The 17,498-nt window shown below is 34.5% G+C and overlaps 3 protein-coding genes across 4 annotated transcripts in view; 2 read left to right on the top strand and 1 right to left on the bottom strand.

Moving 5' to 3' along the window:
• Positions 1-186: 186 nt before the first annotated feature.
• On the top strand, positions 187-10,310 carry LOC124639990 (protein preli-like). 2 transcript variants are annotated; one of them, XM_047177539.1, is made up of 6 exons: positions 187-399; positions 865-986; positions 2,743-2,850; positions 5,988-6,093; positions 6,401-6,550; positions 7,150-10,310. In XM_047177539.1, exons 2-6 carry the CDS (start codon positions 895-897, stop codon positions 7,303-7,305), a joined length of 612 nt encoding a protein of 203 aa, XP_047033495.1. In that variant the 5' UTR covers positions 187-399; positions 865-894; the 3' UTR covers positions 7,306-10,310. The 2 variants fall into 2 exon arrangements, with proteins under 2 accessions (XP_047033495.1, XP_047033494.1); XM_047177538.1 differs by having other exon boundaries at positions 190-399; positions 806-986.
• Positions 10,311-10,754: 444 nt separating this feature from the next.
• Positions 10,755-12,483, bottom strand: LOC124639991 (probable methyltransferase-like protein 15 homolog). Its single transcript, XM_047177540.1, has 3 exons — positions 12,297-12,483; positions 11,961-12,215; positions 10,755-11,892 (listed from the first exon to the last, which is right to left on the bottom strand). Exons 1-3 carry the CDS (start codon positions 12,365-12,367, stop codon positions 10,875-10,877), a joined length of 1,344 nt encoding a protein of 447 aa, XP_047033496.1. The 5' UTR covers positions 12,368-12,483; the 3' UTR covers positions 10,755-10,874.
• Positions 12,484-16,587: 4,104 nt separating this feature from the next.
• Positions 16,588-17,498, top strand: part of LOC124640135 (neurexin-1) — a 177,198-nt gene continuing 176,287 nt past the window's right edge. Inside the window, exon 1 of the mRNA XM_047177799.1 lies at positions 16,588-16,714. The gene's annotated coding sequence lies outside the window, so the exon portion shown is untranslated. The remainder of the gene's footprint in view (positions 16,715-17,498) is intronic.

Below are 17,498 nucleotides of genomic sequence, written 5' to 3' on the forward strand. Positions count from 1 at the left end.
ATAAATTGTTATCAAATCATTCAAATACATACATTGACTTAAATAGGAAAGTTAATAACAAATGTAAACATTTGTCGGTAAAGCTTTTTGCCGTGTCACATGTTTGTAAAAATCTATCGAGAATATCAGTTGTATACAGGATAAAAAAGAACATCCGGTCTTTCCATTTATTTTATAATCTGTATTACAAATGGGCTCTCGAATAATCTGTCAATAGTTATCAAAATTTTATCAAAACGGGCCTGAAAATATGAATGATAACATGTGTTTCGCGACTGTTTCACATAACTTACGGTCAAAATAAGTAACGTTGACCGTGTCGGTGGACGTGCAAAGATCCTTTTAGGAATCTTAATTGTAAGAAATTGGGATTATTACCCATGGTCCTCCGGCTTATAGGTAAGATAATCTTATAAAAAGTTTGTATTATTTTGAATCCTGTAAGAAATTTGAGGTGTGTGTAGTTAGCCGCATACGTAATATGATGTATCTTTTGATAGCATTTAGTGCGGACATGTGCCGCTGTGTCATTTTAATATTCCGACTTTGGCCCGACTGTAAAAAGTTGAATGAACGTTGTTTACTTCTCAATACATATGCCTGGCTATGCTTACGTACGTGATCACGGTCACAAAGGCTTTGTGCGCGACCGCGGCGCCGTGCACTGCCGAACTTAAACATTCATCTTGTGACCTACATTGATTATGTTTATGTAATCGGATACACGCGGGTGATATCGTCTTAATACACGATTTATTAGAAAAACAACATGGAAATTAACATTCGCGTCGTTCTCTCGTTACAGAAATAACGAGCATGGTGTTATGCTGATATTTTTCAGTACATTGTTTACAATCATTCCAGTAAGAAAATAGAAAAAAAGTGAAAAAAAAAATGGCAAGATATTTTGAAAATACATCAACATTCAACTTCAGTTGGGATCAAGTTGCTCGAGGATATTGGAAGAGATACCCTAACCCACAGAGGTATGTTATTTTTCAATATTTGTTAGGAAAAAGGCTCAACAAAAGAGGTGGTCAAAGGTCACTCTTGTAGTGGTTAGGATGAATCGTACCTAGTATTATTGAATGAAATTATCCACAGTATTCAAGAGTGTGTTTTACTATTTAATTTCAAATAAAAGCAACAATATAAGCAATCTGGTAACTATGTTTTATGAAATAAAACAGTAAAACTTGTGCACTTAAAGCAAATCACCTATAAATTATTATCTCAAAATTCAGATAGCAAATAAATTAACAATTTAAACATAAAGAGCACTCTATTATTAAAAAAAACGCAAAGCTCTGAAGTCATTGTATCTATTAAAAATCAATACGCTATATCATGAAGGCCACGTCTCGTCAATAATGCCAGGGTAACAAACATTCAATGCTGTTAAATATTCAAATATTCTTTCAATTAATTTCATCCAATAATGACCAATAGATATAGATTTATATAAACCTTATTGCTTCAAGTTTAGCAACACTAATTTTGTTTCAGTTGTCTGTTGAGTCAAAGTAATATTCACTTATTTATCTCACTATTCACATTTACACTTATAAACTCTATCATAGATTGATTGTACTCAGATTCGCACACACTCTATTTACAAATATGCACATACATACAAAAATACACAATGTGTAGCTAAGAAATCCAATTAGTATTCTTGTAAAGTACAGTTTGATTACATGTACTATTGTCTCAGAATATTGCCTCATATGATTGTTATAGTAATAATCCAGTCAAACCAAGGGGTATTGGGTTGCCCGGGTTACTGGGTTGAGGGGGTCAGATAGGGCAGTTGCTCCTTGTCAAGCACTGGTACTCAGCTACATCCGGTTAGACTGGAAGCCAACCCCAACATAATTGGGAAAAAGGCTCAGAGGTGATGATGATTGTTATAGCAAATTTTCAATTCAGGTACGTTGGAGAGAGCACTTTTGATTTAATCCTGGATATTTGTTGTAATACTGGCAGCTTTTCTGCAGCTCCACCCGTGTCCCGTGGAAACTACTGCCTGTAGTGGATTAAAATATAGCTTATGTTACTTGGGAAGAGTGTAGCTTCCCAACATTCAAAGAATTTTTCAAATTAGTTCAGTGGTTTCAGAGCCTTTAGGGTAGGGGACAAACAAACAAAAATTTCATTGCGCCCATTCAATGTTTTCAAGCAAACAATATATAAATAATTTGTATTTTAATAGCTGTAGGATGGAAACCTATTAACACGACAAAGACTGACTAATTGCCTTATTATAGTACCTAGGTAAAATAGCTTCAAGTCTTATAAGTGCTACTTGAGTGTAGGTTCATTAATTTGTGGGAAACTGCAGATTACCTTGAAGGACAGTATGCCATTGTTGAATAGTGGCCTAAATGCTGATGATTTTATTGATTTATACATCAACAATTTATTGTGTAGCGGCATGCCTTAGCTAACAGTTAATTAAATATATGTATTTCATTAAAGAATCCCTCTGTCTATTAGTGAAAAAAACCATGTACTTAGTAGTTTTTTTAGTTAGTTGCAAATAGCCAGACAGACTTTGTTTCCATAATAGATAATGATATTTAATGCACACGAAATTAGGCTTACAAAAACAAGTAATGCATTTCTTGTCGCTATACAACTTAAGTGCCATTCTAAACACAGTAGCATTATCAAACTATTTTCATATTAGTATCTACAACTTATGTCCTATTCATAATCCTTAACAATATCTTTTCTTTTTAGTACCCATGTCCTGTCCGAGGACACATGGAGCCGGGAAGTGAAGGACGGATGCCTGTACACAAAACGGGTCCTCACTAAGACGAACAGAGTGCCTAAATGGGGAGAAAGGTATGTTTCTTACTGTTTTATTTGTCAATACGATTGATCATTATGTAGTTATTTATTTGACGTTATTTTCAATGTAGAAATTACTTCTATGACTCCATTCTATTAAGTAAGAAATCTGGCTATATTATAGGACAGATGTGGAGTAGGTACAGCCCCCTGAACCACACGAAGAGAAGTGAGTTCAGTCAGAATCGGCTGAGTAAGCTGTTGAGTTGAATAAGATTTTTTGTGTAACAGACAGTATCAGGATATAAAAAAGAAAAACAATACTGGTACATTTTAAGTGCATCCAATGAATCTACATGATTGACTACAGTTTACGATAAGTGATATTAAATTCGCTGGAGCATAGACGTGACTAACAGCATGTTGTAAAACAAAATGGATGCGCCAGACTTGCCACTTGCACTGAATATAAAATTACAGCCAGCGTCCAAGGTGAAACTAATAAACTCGGACTGTTCATTGTAATTTATCTGTTACTCGGTGGAACTGTGGGAGCAACCTCTTAGTTGATTAAACTAAATCTTGAAGAATAGTGTTTATGTTAAGACATGTAGGTACGTTGTATGTTGTACATTTGTATCAAAGCATTACCTGTGAGATGCGTGAGAGAATTCTCAGAAAGAAAATTGTGCAGGAGAATTTAAACAAAAAAGTGTGGTTTTAAATTTATATTGCCGGTAATTGAAGACAGTAGGTAAAACGTTTATTACTTCCGCCATAAGAAAATACATACTTTCCCAATAACAAGAAAAAACAATTTGTATATTCATGAGTTCATAACATAAAATGTCTATTTATCTTTTTGATTCTTATGACTAATTGTATGTGACCCAAGTAGGTGTTTTAAATAAAAAATAAGTAAACAAATATCACAAATGAGCATGATATGTAATCTTGTCGATTGTATTACCAAAATGACGTGTAATCAGCTTTACAAAATACCCCACCTTGTACGTACTGTAATCATGAAGTGACAATATTTTGTTTCTAATATTTTTATTTTACGAGTTTACATTTCAAAGCATAACTTTGTTTACCATATAAATAGGTATTTTAGGAATTACTTCGCAGTAGCTCACGTTATCATATTGAACTTTGAAATGCTAAATAGGTAAATATTCGCAAAAATATGCCTATTTTCTCTAATGAGATAAAAACTGAGATTTCAGGCTGTTGATAAAACTGTTATCTATAAAGGTATCCCTCTTGAGAAACCTAACGGCCTCTGCCTAATTTGGGTATTGTATCCTGGACCTTATACTCAATAGTCGCCTAAATTCCTAGTTTTTCAATCATTCATACGCGTAGAAATGAATTATTTGTAAAGACGAGCAACTGAAATGCAAAGTATCTCAAAAATATAGTTGTTACTCATTTCTAAAATTACACTGCAAAATATTTACACCGCTTGGAGGAACGAGCAATGCTGATGCATCTAGTTGAGTTATTTTATTCCAGCGAGGTAACTCACAAACACGTATGGAATTTTGTTAAAAATAACGAAAATTGTACACAAATTATAACTTTATTCAAGACTGGCTTCCGCCCGCGGCTTCGCCCGCGTAGAGTTCGGTTATATCGCGTTTCCAAGAGAATTCTTCAAAAGTCCGGGATAAAAACTATTCTATGTTCTTTCTCAAGGTCAACTCTATCTCTGTACCAAATTTTATTAAAATCGGTTCAGTGGTTTAGACATGAAAGCGTAACAGACAGACAGAGTTACTTTCGCATTTTTAACATAACTAGGGATGTTTTTGCATACGCCTTTGTTTATGCCTTCTCTCAAGAATTCGCTCAATTCCTGAGAGATATATTCTCTGCGTGTTTTTGTAGAAAAGTTTTCCAAAAGTTTAGTTATATTTGGTTAATATAAATATATTAACAGTTTATCGATTTTTAGCCGACTTCCCAAAAGGGAGGAGGTTGTCAATTCCTATGTTAACAATTTATTTTGGTATACAATCTATTAGTACACAAGGTCATCTTTCTTCTTAATTTACCAACAAAGTTTTTGTTAATATATTAATCTTGGTAGTCAGTCAATGTCATTAGTGATTGTGCGAGCAACCTTCAATGTGACCTCTAAATATCTAACCATAGTGTACATGAGCAGGAAATAAACACCTCTTTAATGTATTCTGTTGACCAGTCATGGTTTATCGAAAACTGTTAATCATTCAAGTAAACATACAGTAAAATTTTAGGAATTATGCTCTAAGTTTGTTTACAAAACAATTTTTACTAAGACCAGAAACCTGGAAACTTTGTCTTGTCCAGATAAATACTTAAAACAAATTGCATGTCATGTTTTATTCCACAGAAACGACCTTTAAAATTAAAACTTGACGTCACATTGTTTGTAAACAAAAATCTAGGAAACTACTGGTCCGGTGCTAATGTAGCGTTCAGTTCATACATTATTTACATACGGAATGTTAATATGTAAATGCACACAGTACTTTATTCAAGTATCAATCTTAATTACACCGTAATTAAGTAGATAATACAATGACTTAAATACTAAAGTTAAGTGCAAAGGAAATTGACCCCTATGCCGTTACATTTAGTATTACAATATAAGAAAGTTCTTCGAGTTAAACTAATCAGATAAGGAGAAAGTAGTTTATGATCAGTTAATTAAATTATGTGACGACTTATATAAGTCTCTATCAGTAGATAAAATATTGTTATGTTGTAACTTCATACTTGGTTATGTCGCTTATGTTAACTTGACTTATCTCTTCGTACATAAAGGAGATAAGAAAGATTGTACATAGATACTGCTATTTATGTACTTTGAGATTAGCATGTGAATGAAAACATGGCATTTTTTCTTTGGTTTGTATAGATTCTTTGATGCAATCAATTAATTTATCATCGCAATAATCTTTGCAACATATGTACATATTACAACATATACTTCTATTTATGCAAAAGGGGCATCTAGCTAGGCAAACATTCATTTCCCTGATGCCATATGAGCCTGAAAAAAAAAACATTTTAGGTTCTAAAAAGCGAAACTAATGAAACTATAATAAAATGTTGAAAAAAACAACGATTGTATTAGTCCTTTTTGATAGAGTATTGTTAATTTTATGGTTATTAATACTAGCAATGATATCTTGTTACAGATTTTTTAACGCAAAATCAGTGAAGATTATTGAGGAAAGCATCGTGGATCCAGAGAAGAAAATATTCGTCACCTACACCAGGAACTTAGGATATACCAAAGTTATGGTAAGATCTCTATTATTCTTATTTTCCGTCCAATTTCGAGAAAGAGTTAGGCTGTACCAAAAGCTTTTTGATACAAAACATTTATGGGGGTTTCATAGAGGTAACAAAGCTGTAATGTGCATTTTGACGGACGTTAGGTTCCACAATTTCACTGTAACGATAACCAAACTATAACTTGGTTATCTATAAATGGTGAAACTCACAATGGTACATATAACTGTACAACAACCATATACATGTGTGTAGGGCTGTTTCTTATTTTTATTTCGTAGCAACAAATTACTTATTCTTTATTCCCTCCCCTCAGAGCGTGGTAGAACGCGTAGAGTACCGCTCCGCTGGCCCGGGACAGACGGTCGCGTGCCGCTCCGCGTGGATCGACTCGCAAGTGTTCGGATTCTCGCGGGCTATCCGAGCGTTCGGCGTCGATAGGTTTAAGAAGAACTGTAATCAGATGGTAAGTGATCTCAGGGAATTTTAGCAATGCCTACCTGGTTCTGGAAAACCAAGTGGTCTACACGCAAATACGTTTTTTTAATTATAAATGTAATATTTCCACGTCATCCAGACATTCTGTCTGTCAGCCCAAAAAGTGGCTTCTTATTGCTCTGGGTGTTAGGGTCTTACAAACTGCTGAATATGTATATGAAGAGTTTAAATCATACGGAAAAGAGATTTTTTACCCTTTAGGATATCCGTGGGTATCAGTTTCTGTTCAGTACTTTTAAAAGAAGTCTTCGTGCATTATGGCATTCTTAGGTGTGGCATCTTTATCTCAAGTCGAACAAGAATTAGGTCATGAGACTTCTGGGACACCATATCACAAAACCTTGTCTAATGTAAACATTGTATCAGAATATTTTTTTGGATTTATCTGTCAGTGAACTCCACGTATTCGATAACCCACAGCAAAAATAAATAAATAAAAAAAATCTTCATTTCTGAACTGAATTCAGTGATCATGCACCCCTGCCTCCTGAATTAGGCAGCACCTGTTTCTCAAAATCACTTGATAAAATGAAAAATGACCATCTAAAACCTAACAACAATTTCCAGGTGAGCGGTTTCAACCACGTTCTCCACAGCATGTTCCCCCGCCAAGTGCCATCACAGCACACGATGACACACACCCTTAAAGAGATGCGCGAGGCAGCCGCGGCCGCCACCGACCGCGCCAAGGCCAACGTGCTGTCCAGTGTCAACCGGACATAACCAGACGCTGACTGACCTAGGACTTAAGTGGAGCAAACCACCACGGATTAGTGTTAAAATGGAGTGCTTAGATAGTAGTGCAGTGTTTGTCTTACCAGTCTTGCAAAGGAGTATTGGGTGGTCCAAGTAACTCCTTGTAAAACACTGGAAGCCGACCCCAATATAGTTGGGAAAAGGCTAAGTTAGAAATTATTGCTTTTTTGTTGTATGAAAGAGATGTTGTTTAGGTCAAATAAAAGTATGCATTATAAATATTTATGCGTACCGATTGGACTTGCTCTGTGGCTAATGAAACTTTACTGATTCAAAAAGGTATTATGATATCGGGTGTATAATTAGTTGTTGATGCACAGTTTATTTGCACTGTTGCACTAAGTTACTATGTTGCACAGTTTAGTAGCACTGTTGCACTCATTCCAATGATTATATCAGTTTCAATGTCACGTTCAAAAATGCAATATTTTCTTCTCATGAGCACTCCATGTTTTAATAGTCTGTGGCAGAGTGATGTGTTATAAAGGAAAGTACAATAAGATTCCCATTGTGAAGGACTGCTGTAGAAGTTAGTAGTCTACCAAGTGAAGATTGTTTTATGATGAAAAGGTTCTAATCTACATGTCTATATAAATAAGCACCAACTTGTTGAGAATAAGACTTTCAATGGACTCCCTTTCCGATAAGTGTCTCGAACAATTTTTATGCACCTAAATCATAGACTAACAATTTGTCATGCAAACTTTTTTTTGCAAGTAACCATAGACTTTTGAATTGACCTCTTTATTATCAAAATAATTATTTTTATCGAAAGTGAGTCCATACAGTTTATTTCAAATGCACAACAACTGTATTAATTTTGAATTCCACTGCCATTTTCTTCATTTACGTGCACACGACGCTACCGTAACTTCGCCACATTCCAACCGTGTGGTATATTGTTATATATGAGTATATTTATGTAAGAACATGCTTCTGGCATCGCGGATAGAGAAAGGTCTATACAATCTATGTATTATATATATTCTTTGAAAAAATACATGTGATGACAGGAGTTTTTGAGTACGTTTTTAAATTAATGTTGCCAGTAAAATCGCCATAGTGAAAATAAGCCGTATATAATAAGCCAAGTGAAATACTGGCGAATCTGGTATTAGACAGATTTCAGTTCTCAAAGTTGAATATAAAAATATTTTATGGTATATCAACATTTATTTAGTGAACTAGTTACTTTCTTACGCCCATATTAGGCCTTTCTCTTGAGGCGATGCATTTTGACTGAATTCTTTGATATATGATTTGGAAAGTGTAAAGTTAGCGATTTTGCGAGCTACGTCTATTTTTCAAAAGGGGATTTTAAGATTATTTATAAAATATCGTCCGTATAGGCAGTTATTTGCTGGATAGAGGTCGCGTGAACGATATAAAGCAAAGATAATTGCTTTAATTATGTTATTTTCAGTATTTAAGATTAAATTATTTATCTATTCAAATATAATAAAGAGGAAGCATTATTCGTTTTAGAGGCTCCGAAACTACTGATCCTATTTGAAAAGTTCTTTCACTGTTGGAAAGCTACACTAACCTTGAGTAACAGGCGATATTTTATCGAGAAAACAGCCAAAGCTGAACGAGGTTTGCGCCTGTTAAAAATTAAATTTACAAATAGGCACATGGGCACTGGGCATAATAATAATGAACTTTATTTCCTCTATATAAGGTAGGAAATTGCGTGAAAGTAGAGCTAATGCACGAATAAAATTTAGCCATAATTAGCTCGAAGTAGGAGTGCCTGATAACGTATAAAAATGGTATTTAAGTGGATTTACAATTTCGTAAAGAAATTATCCACTAAGTAAATGGGTCAGACTAAAGTGAAATATTTTCCCCGTCTTTTAAGTTGCGGTTTTTTTTTTAAATACATAAAGGCAGCTCCATCTCGCTAACTAGCAAAAAGGTTTGATTAATATGTAAACATTTATTTATTATTGTTTCCTCTATTGATTGAAATTCAAAAGTTATTTATTAATACTATACCTTCCATCTGCTTTCTGAAAATGTGGTGTACTTGGAAGATTAAAAAATATATCTTTATAGATACATGTACATCCTTAATATTATGAACGCAGATACAAGAATATGAATGTTATTAGAAAGAGATTTCATCTTTTCTCTATATTGTCTATTTACTACCAGATAATTCCAAATGGTTTATTATATCTGTACATACTAAATCTTATTAAATGTATGTAGAAACGCATAACACAATTTTATTAGTGTCTATTACGATGCGGAGTATTATCTGATGTAATTAACCATATTTTAATGTGACTAGAAAAAATATATCTTAAATTACAATAAAACCTTGCCATAAAATAAAAATCATAAAAAGGAAAAATGTCGATGTTTAAAATTTAAGAAATATATTTTTATTATACTCAAACAATACGATTTAGTCTAGTCTCTTTGGGAAATCATAGTTTACTTTATGTCTCTGCCTATTGCATTTAGGTGTCTAGTAACTACTAATAATTTTAACTATGATAAATTATTAATTGTTAACCACATTCAAGCTCTTATATTCTTCGTGAATGTATTTTCAAATAAAAATTGCAAATGTTAAAAAGCAAGTTGATTATAAACTCAGAACTGTCTATGAAATAATTGTTACTTATTCAAATTATAACGTAATCAACTTCATAAATAATAATTCATTATTTAAAATGTCTAATAAGGTAAGGTAAATTTATGGTAAAGTTCAATTCAGTATAAAGTATAAGTGGTATAAGTTAGTATCGAAAGATTTACTATGGTACCAGAGGAATTGTAATACGTAAAGTGGTCTATTATGGAAGGTTAAAACGTTATTAACTTGACGTCTAAGCTATTGTAGGATATTCAAAACACATGTTATCATAACACAAAATTTGGCAACGTTCGAGCAGATCCATAGTATAAAATTAGTATTAGTTACCATAATCAATGATAAGATAATAAATGAGTCTATTTAATTTGATGCTTTTATTTTCGGAACTAGTGGCCCACCCTGAACCTTTCTCAAGAATGATTATATAAATCGACCCTAATAGAGGGTCGATTTATTCTAGCGCAGAGTCGAAGCGCATCGAAGCGTCAAATTTTTTACAACTAAAGTGAAGCCGCACCCTCACGTGTAGTCATGGGCATCAACAGCAGGGCTATTGAATCACTTGCCAGTTGACGCGTTGGATTGCTAGTGGGCATCTAGTGGGCGCGAGAATGCGCGCGCACCAATTTGGAATTCCGAAGTAAATGTGTGCGTTACGCCGTGGAGGTAAGGTTGAATTTGTTATGTTCAGTTAAGACGCTTCGACTCTGCGCTAGTATAAATCGACCCTTAGTGAAAACTGCATGAAAGTCCATTCACTTGTTTTGGAGTTTGAGCTAGCAGCAAAGTTTTAAATAATACACCAAGATTAGTCTAAATTTTGTAATAGAAACAATAATCCTTAAAAACAACTGTTATGTACAACTATATAATTGAACTATTTGACTACTCTATACATTCTGTAAAGGCTGTTTCACCACAAAAAATCTCATTTAATTTTGATGGCAGCTCGTAATCTAGCACTACGGCTTCTGGGATTTCTCTCCACTTCTTCATCAGTGGGAACTTCCACATGCTTATTGATGGCTTTCCAAGGAGTATCCAAGAACATGTTGATGGTATCTTGATCCTGAACTAACATAGGACTTAAATACTTCAATGGAACAGGATTCGCAACTTCATTGACCAAATTCCCTGCTATATGACGTTTGACTATCGTATCTTCCAATGAATGGAAGCAGATAGTTACTAATTTCCCATTGAGTTTCAAGAAGTATTTAGCAAGAACCATACCATAGTTAATTTCGTTCAATTCATTGTTAACGAAGATACGTAATGCTTGAAATATTTTTGTAGCATTTGATTGTGGTCTCTGCAGTTTATCTAACCGTTTCTCATCAGGGCAACAGGCATTGACAAGATCAACTAATTCTTTGGTTGTCTCAATGTTCTTGATCATGTATCTTGCTTGAATAATAGTTTGTGCTATTTTGGCAGCTTTTTTCTCTTCCCCGTATATTTTGAATATCTTGTAGAGTTCATGCTCATTAGCAGTGGCTAGTACTTCTCTGGCAGTTATTTGATTTGGATCTCTGCCAGCGTCCATCCTCATATCCAACAAACCATTTTTGCTGATGGAAAATCCTCTTTCTCCCACATCTAATTGCATTGAAGAGCATCCAAAGTCGAAGAGCATTCCATCAATTGAGGATTGTTTTATATCATTTGCTTTCAAAAGGTCAGGGAGTTCACTAAACCTACCCAATAATGGTATTACTCTATTGGGGTACTCTTCAGCTAATTTCTGAGCTTTTTCATATGCTACTGGGTCCCTATCTAAAGTAATCAGTTTACAATCAGCAGATTCTAGAATTTTCTTGGAGTGTCCACCTGCTCCAAATGTCATATCAATGTACAGCTCATTGTCTTGAGGATTTAAATGTTTTATTGACTCATTTAACATAACAGGTGTATGATCTCTGTACCGTACATGTTCTGTGCTCAATCTGCAGGTTAAGGCAACCCTTTGGAGTTGTTGAAGTTTCCTTAAAATCATTTTTTGTCCCTACCAAACACTTTGCTGAAGAAACCTTTGTTTTCCTCCTTCAAATATTCGAGAACTTCGTTAGATAGGATGAGGTTGCACTCTTCAGTATTAAGCCCTGTTGCTGTACTGCTGTGAGTTCGTTTATACTTGTTTTTGTAATAATTATCAGCTAGCTTATTGAGTGAGTTGTACTGTCGGTTGCACAGCTCAGAATCCAAGTTCTGGCGCTCTGATGACTCAAACGCAGCCTTAACTTTATCTCTGATGAATTTTCCGAGGTCCCTGAAAATATATATTAGTGAAATTAGTTTTAGGATACGAAAAGAATGGTTTATTATGTAGCTTAACCTCACTTTTCCTTACCTGTCGCCTTTTGTATTATCAACGGGCCATTTAGCTATGAGTCTGGTAAATTTCTTGTATTGAGTAGTCATAGCTATTTCACTCACTATTTCATCCTATTATTTAGCGCTTAGATAGAGATATTTAAAAGTATTTTTAAGCAAATCTGATAAGCTGTATAGTACAGATCTGACATCTATCAATGTCATGTCATGTGCTGTCAAGTGTCAATGTTACGATGATGTTACGAAATAGGATTCTTCGTTCAGAAAGACGCCGCAGCAAACGCGACGCACACGCAACGCAATCGCCACGCCACTCACACTGACTGAGGAACGAACATCCCTAAAGTGTGATCGGCAGCCTAAGTTCAAATTGGTAGTGCGATATGGCGTTCAAATCACAAGTAGCAATATTGTTAATTTATTAATACAATTTATGATCGAAAAAAAAACATGGCTGAGAACAATTAAGCAGATCACTTTCTTCTTCTTCTTCTTCCTCCTGCCTTGTTCCCAATTTTATTTGGGGTCGGCGCAATATGTCATCCTCTTCCATTTTCCCCTGTCATTCGTCATACTGACACTTACTCCATTCCATTCATGTCATCTGTCAGGCAATCCATCCATCTTTTCTTAGGTCTTCCTCTTCTTCTCCATCCATTTACATTCATACTTAGCATACACTTTGTTGCATGCGTATCATCCCTCCTCATTACATGCCCATACCATGATAGCCTTCTACTTCTCATCTTTTCCGTAATTGGCGCTACTATCAGACTTCCTCTAATGTAATCATTCTTCACTTTATCCATTCTCGTAATACCACACATCCATCTCAGCATTCGCATTTCTGCTGCGCAAGAGAGTGCATGCACTCTCTTCTCTCGCTCTTCTTATCCCTCTTTTTCAATGCCCAACACTCCGGTCCATACAGGACGACAGGTCTTAAGACGGATTTGTAGATTTTGCCCTTCAGTTTGAGGCATCGGCGGGTCACAGATACTATAGTGCTAGTTACATGTCGCCACTTACACACACACCTTAAAAATGCACCTTCTGTAAGAAATCCTATCAGTTACATTAATAGGAAAAAATAATATGGGGATCAGGTGCAAAGTTTTTCAATAGTTGTTCGAGAAATAAGAATTCCTTTCCATTATTACGTGCGAATTGAGTGAGAAAAACTCACGTAGGTACCCATTTTCTATAACTACTTACTGGTTATATAAGAGGAAATCATTGGGAAGCCATCTGCGGTCTACGGGATGAGACTGAGCAGACCCCCGAACCTAATATGAAGCACCTCTTTTTTACCTGACTGCACAATGTAAAGGAGGGTATTATGTTTATTAGCCCATGTGTGCCAGTGGTAAGAATGGTGGTTAGTAATTTTTTGACACTATTTTGATCAAACGCGTTTATCAATTTCGATAAATGATACATACGTTGTTTGATTTGTTGAAAGTAAAAAAATTAGAAAATAACAAAATGGCCGATTTTGGACGGCAGGTTGTAGAAAAAAATGGAAATTGAAGAAGGAAATGCTGAACCGGATCTATTTGGCGCATCTTTTGTTACTTTTATATTTTTTATTTCTAGGTGTACCTATCATAATATACATTCTTGTGTAGTGTCAATAAATAATTTTTGTTACTTTCTAACTAACATTTAATGAGAATTACCATTAAGAATTGTTTAGTTATACTATTTGAAGTCAGTGTGTGCACGTGTGGTGTGCACGTGTGGATGGAGCGGTAGCAATAGCGGCGGGCTATTGCTACTATTATGTTAAAAGCAAAGTTCTTTGACATAATATTTACAATTATTATTCACTATGTCCTATTAGTAAAGCGTTCAGATATTACAACAATTTTATACGGAAAGTAGAATACACTACTTTCTAACTACTTTCTAACTACTTATTCTCTGTATTAAAACTAACTAACTAATACTAAGGAAACTGTAAACTTTTTGTATTCAGTCTATTTCCTCCCCATAGTAGGTCCTGTACCCTAATCAAAATTCGTGAGAATAGTGGAGGTTAGTTGAAGCTTCTGTCTGTCAGAGCATCCGAAATCGGTCCGGTACATTACGAACTCCTGATTTATTCCATCTATTTCGGGATGAAACGTCGAAAACGCCAAAGCTAAGAACTGCATTTTTAACGTCTTTAAAATAACACTAACGATCTATTAACACTAAGAGAGTTATGAGCTATTAATCCTATTGTATTTTTGTACTATATTAAACCCAGCTCGGGTTTAATTTTTATTGTTCGTAAGAACTTGGTATGAGGAAGAAATAAAATGAAACTGGAATTGTGTTGTAGAAAAATCTTTCTTTTCTTTATTTTTATTATCTTTGAAGTTAGTATTTGGAGTTAATTGGGATATTATGTGTTGACATGGTTTTCGACTATGGACCGATCACTTTTAACCGTCTTACAGGTTTGTTCTTCAGTCATATCTTAGTAGAATGTTCTAATGATCTACATAAGTATATTTCAGAAATGTGCACTTATTAAACTTATTGTTGTCGGGATAATTCTTATGTATCAAGGAACGATGGCACCATGCGACTCAGTATTAGATACATTCGTTTTTATAGCCTAAAAAGTATGTCCTACATCATCCTCCGAGTCATTTTCCCAACTATGTTGGGGTCGGCTTCCAGTCTAACCGGATGTAGCTGAGTACCAGTGCTTTACAACTATGTCCTTACCTACAGGTACAAATTATGTATTATAAAATGACTCCTCTAAGGAGAAATGAAAGAGACGATGGGAGGCTTAAACCTGGTGAAAGACAAAATGCTAAGAGTTTGATACTTCTTAATACTTCCCGTACAAACGGAAAGTTTTTCTTTAAAGATGCGGGCGAAAGCGTGGGATACCGCTAGTTTCCTAATTAAGTACCTACATTTTAGGTTTTGTTTAGATAACAAATGTTAGCTAATATCTTACTTAGAAGGCTAAAAGGTTCTGTTGTTATAAATAATATTTCCCTCTCAACTGTGAGGGGAGCGTGGGCGGTAACGAAAACCACGTGTGCCTGAATTAATGCCTCAAACATGATAGGAAAGTTGCGAGTTAATTTAGCCGAAAACCCGAAAACTAACGAACCTGTTCGGCTTTATTCGGCTGTAGCTTTTTCCTGCATTTCCATCTGTGACTACAAAGAACCTACTCCTTGCACTCGGATTAAAAAGTCTATAATAGAAACACAACATTCATTGTTAGGATAAATTATTGGTCCAAGTAATTCATACGAGATGCGGGGTGACAGACGGTAATGAATTAAAACGTAATTATTTTTATATTATAAAAGTCTGTTTTTCTTCAGTTTCAGGATACAAACATAATGCGACAGAGTAAAAAAAAAAGTACCTACCTTTATAACAACAAGTCGAGTTAGCTAAGCTGTAGCAAAGCAATATCAACTCCGATAAAAGATCAAATACAAAAGAATAAATATCATCGATACATATCTCTATATCTATATTTGCTCTCATCCCTATTACTTCATTCGGCTCGACTCAATTTCTTACTGCACATGTGAATTCAGGGGCTCCGTCTAAAAATCAACATTTTTTCACGACGACTTGCTCTCCTCTACCGAAAATATAATACTATAAGACTGCACCAACATGTTTGTTATACATTGCGTTTTTTGTTTCTCTATGTTGTTACGAAAGTTGTGAGTATGCAGCAATGGATGACGAACAATTGTAGACGTTAAAATAAGTTGTGTGTACGGTACAAGGTAACGCTGAACGTTACAAAGTGCGAGCCTTTTGTCTAGATTAGGGTGTTGTTCTGATGCTGCGTTTTGTCGTGGTGTTTTTTATTAATTATTTATTTTTATATCAGTTTAGGTGCTTTTGAAAAGTTATGTAATTTTAGTTTATATTTTCATACAGTAGAGATAATTAAATGCACCAGTAAGTTACCTTCCTACTCTTCTTTTCCTGCTTTTTATAAATTAAACTCACATACCTATAACACATCGAAGTACTAACATTAAACAATATTAATTTAAAAGTTTTTTTGAATATTAATCCCAATTATATTTTTACTCATATGTAAGTTTTATTGTGAAAAAGAACGCCTAAATAGTTTTATCAGGGCGGGCGCGAAACTGCAGGAAAAAGCTTTCACAAAAATAATGAACAAAATCGCCCATCGTCCGCGGTAGAACCCCCCACTAACCCGAGGGCGGGCGGCGCGCGCACCCGTCCGCCATTTCTCTCTGCAGTCGTACCCCGCGCGGCCTCCTCGCGCCATGCAATAACCGAACGCATTACATAAGAACAATCGCCAAACAATCACCAACATCACCAGTGATCAGTGTTATATAACCAAATAACATTGTTATTAACCACGCACCTAGTGAAAGTGTTACAAATAAATTGTGCAAAAGGACGCTCAAGTTATCTCAGGTAACGTATCTAAGTATGTACGTTTTCGTACACAAGCTTGGTTTAAAGCATATAATTGTGTTATTTACTAACTTATTTTACTATTTTGCAACATTTTTAGTAGTTATTTAGTGACTTTTAGTGTCATTTTAGGGTTTAAAGTGTTATTTTAGTTAAGTTGTCACAATTCAATGTTTGGTTTATCGATTATTCTCCGAAACGTTGTTAGTTTTGCCGCTTTAATGTTATAGTTTGTAATTGCTATATAATTTTGTATTTAACTGTCATAGAAATACGTTAATTTATGTATTTAAGTTCTATATCTTCACGAATTTGATATAAACCAATTTTCGTTTTAGTTAAGGTTAGGTTATGTTACAAACGTATTTAAGTATTTACAATTATATAGATATTAATATACTCAGAAATACGTAAAAAAGTAGTTAAAATACTTGTTATAGTATTTTACGCACTGAAAACTTGCGTACTACGAAGGTAATGACCCCGCGTTTTTCGATAGCGTCTGCTTGTCCCTATTGAAGATTAATTCAAGCGTTTGCTTTGAAATTTTCTTTTTTTATTTAACTTTTATTACAAAGTACCAATTATGTTCGTAGATTTTTTATAGCTTAGAAATAATTGATAATGAAAATTGCTTTACGTTATTTTAAAATGAAATTAAAACATGAATTTCCAGATATCCAAAACTGGTATGTAATCTATGCCTCCAAGGAGATATTATTAAAAAAGCGTTTGCAAATATTATTAGGGTACTTTAAAAGGTATTTTTTTCTTATCTCAAAAA

This window comes from Helicoverpa zea, chromosome 20, assembly GCF_022581195.2.
Source record: "Helicoverpa zea isolate HzStark_Cry1AcR chromosome 20, ilHelZeax1.1, whole genome shotgun sequence".
NCBI classification, from domain to species: domain Eukaryota; kingdom Metazoa; phylum Arthropoda; class Insecta; order Lepidoptera; family Noctuidae; genus Helicoverpa; species Helicoverpa zea.

What these genes read in the sequence shown, in the direction of transcription:
- LOC124639990 (XM_047177539.1), top strand. Translation starts at nt 895, where the DNA reads ATGGCAAGATATTTTGAAAATACATCAACATTCAACTTCAGTTGGGAT. An exon ending in GTGCCTAAATGGGGAGAAAG is followed by an intron (nt 2,851 to 5,987) that starts GTATGTTTCTTA and finishes ATCTTGTTACAG; the next exon opens with ATTTTTTAACGCAAAATCAG. An exon ending in TAGGATATACCAAAGTTATG is followed by an intron (nt 6,094 to 6,400) that starts GTAAGATCTCTA and finishes CCCTCCCCTCAG; the next exon opens with AGCGTGGTAGAACGCGTAGA.
- LOC124639991 (XM_047177540.1), bottom strand. Translation starts at nt 12,367, where the DNA reads ATGACTACTCAATACAAGAAATTTACCAGACTCATAGCTAAATGGCCC. An exon ending in GATAATACAAAAGGCGACAG is followed by an intron (nt 12,216 to 12,296) that starts GTAAGGAAAAGT and finishes ATATATTTTCAG; the next exon opens with GGACCTCGGAAAATTCATCA. An exon ending in AAAGGTTTCTTCAGCAAAGT is followed by an intron (nt 11,893 to 11,960) that starts GTTTGGTAGGGA and finishes CTTAACCTGCAG; the next exon opens with ATTGAGCACAGAACATGTAC.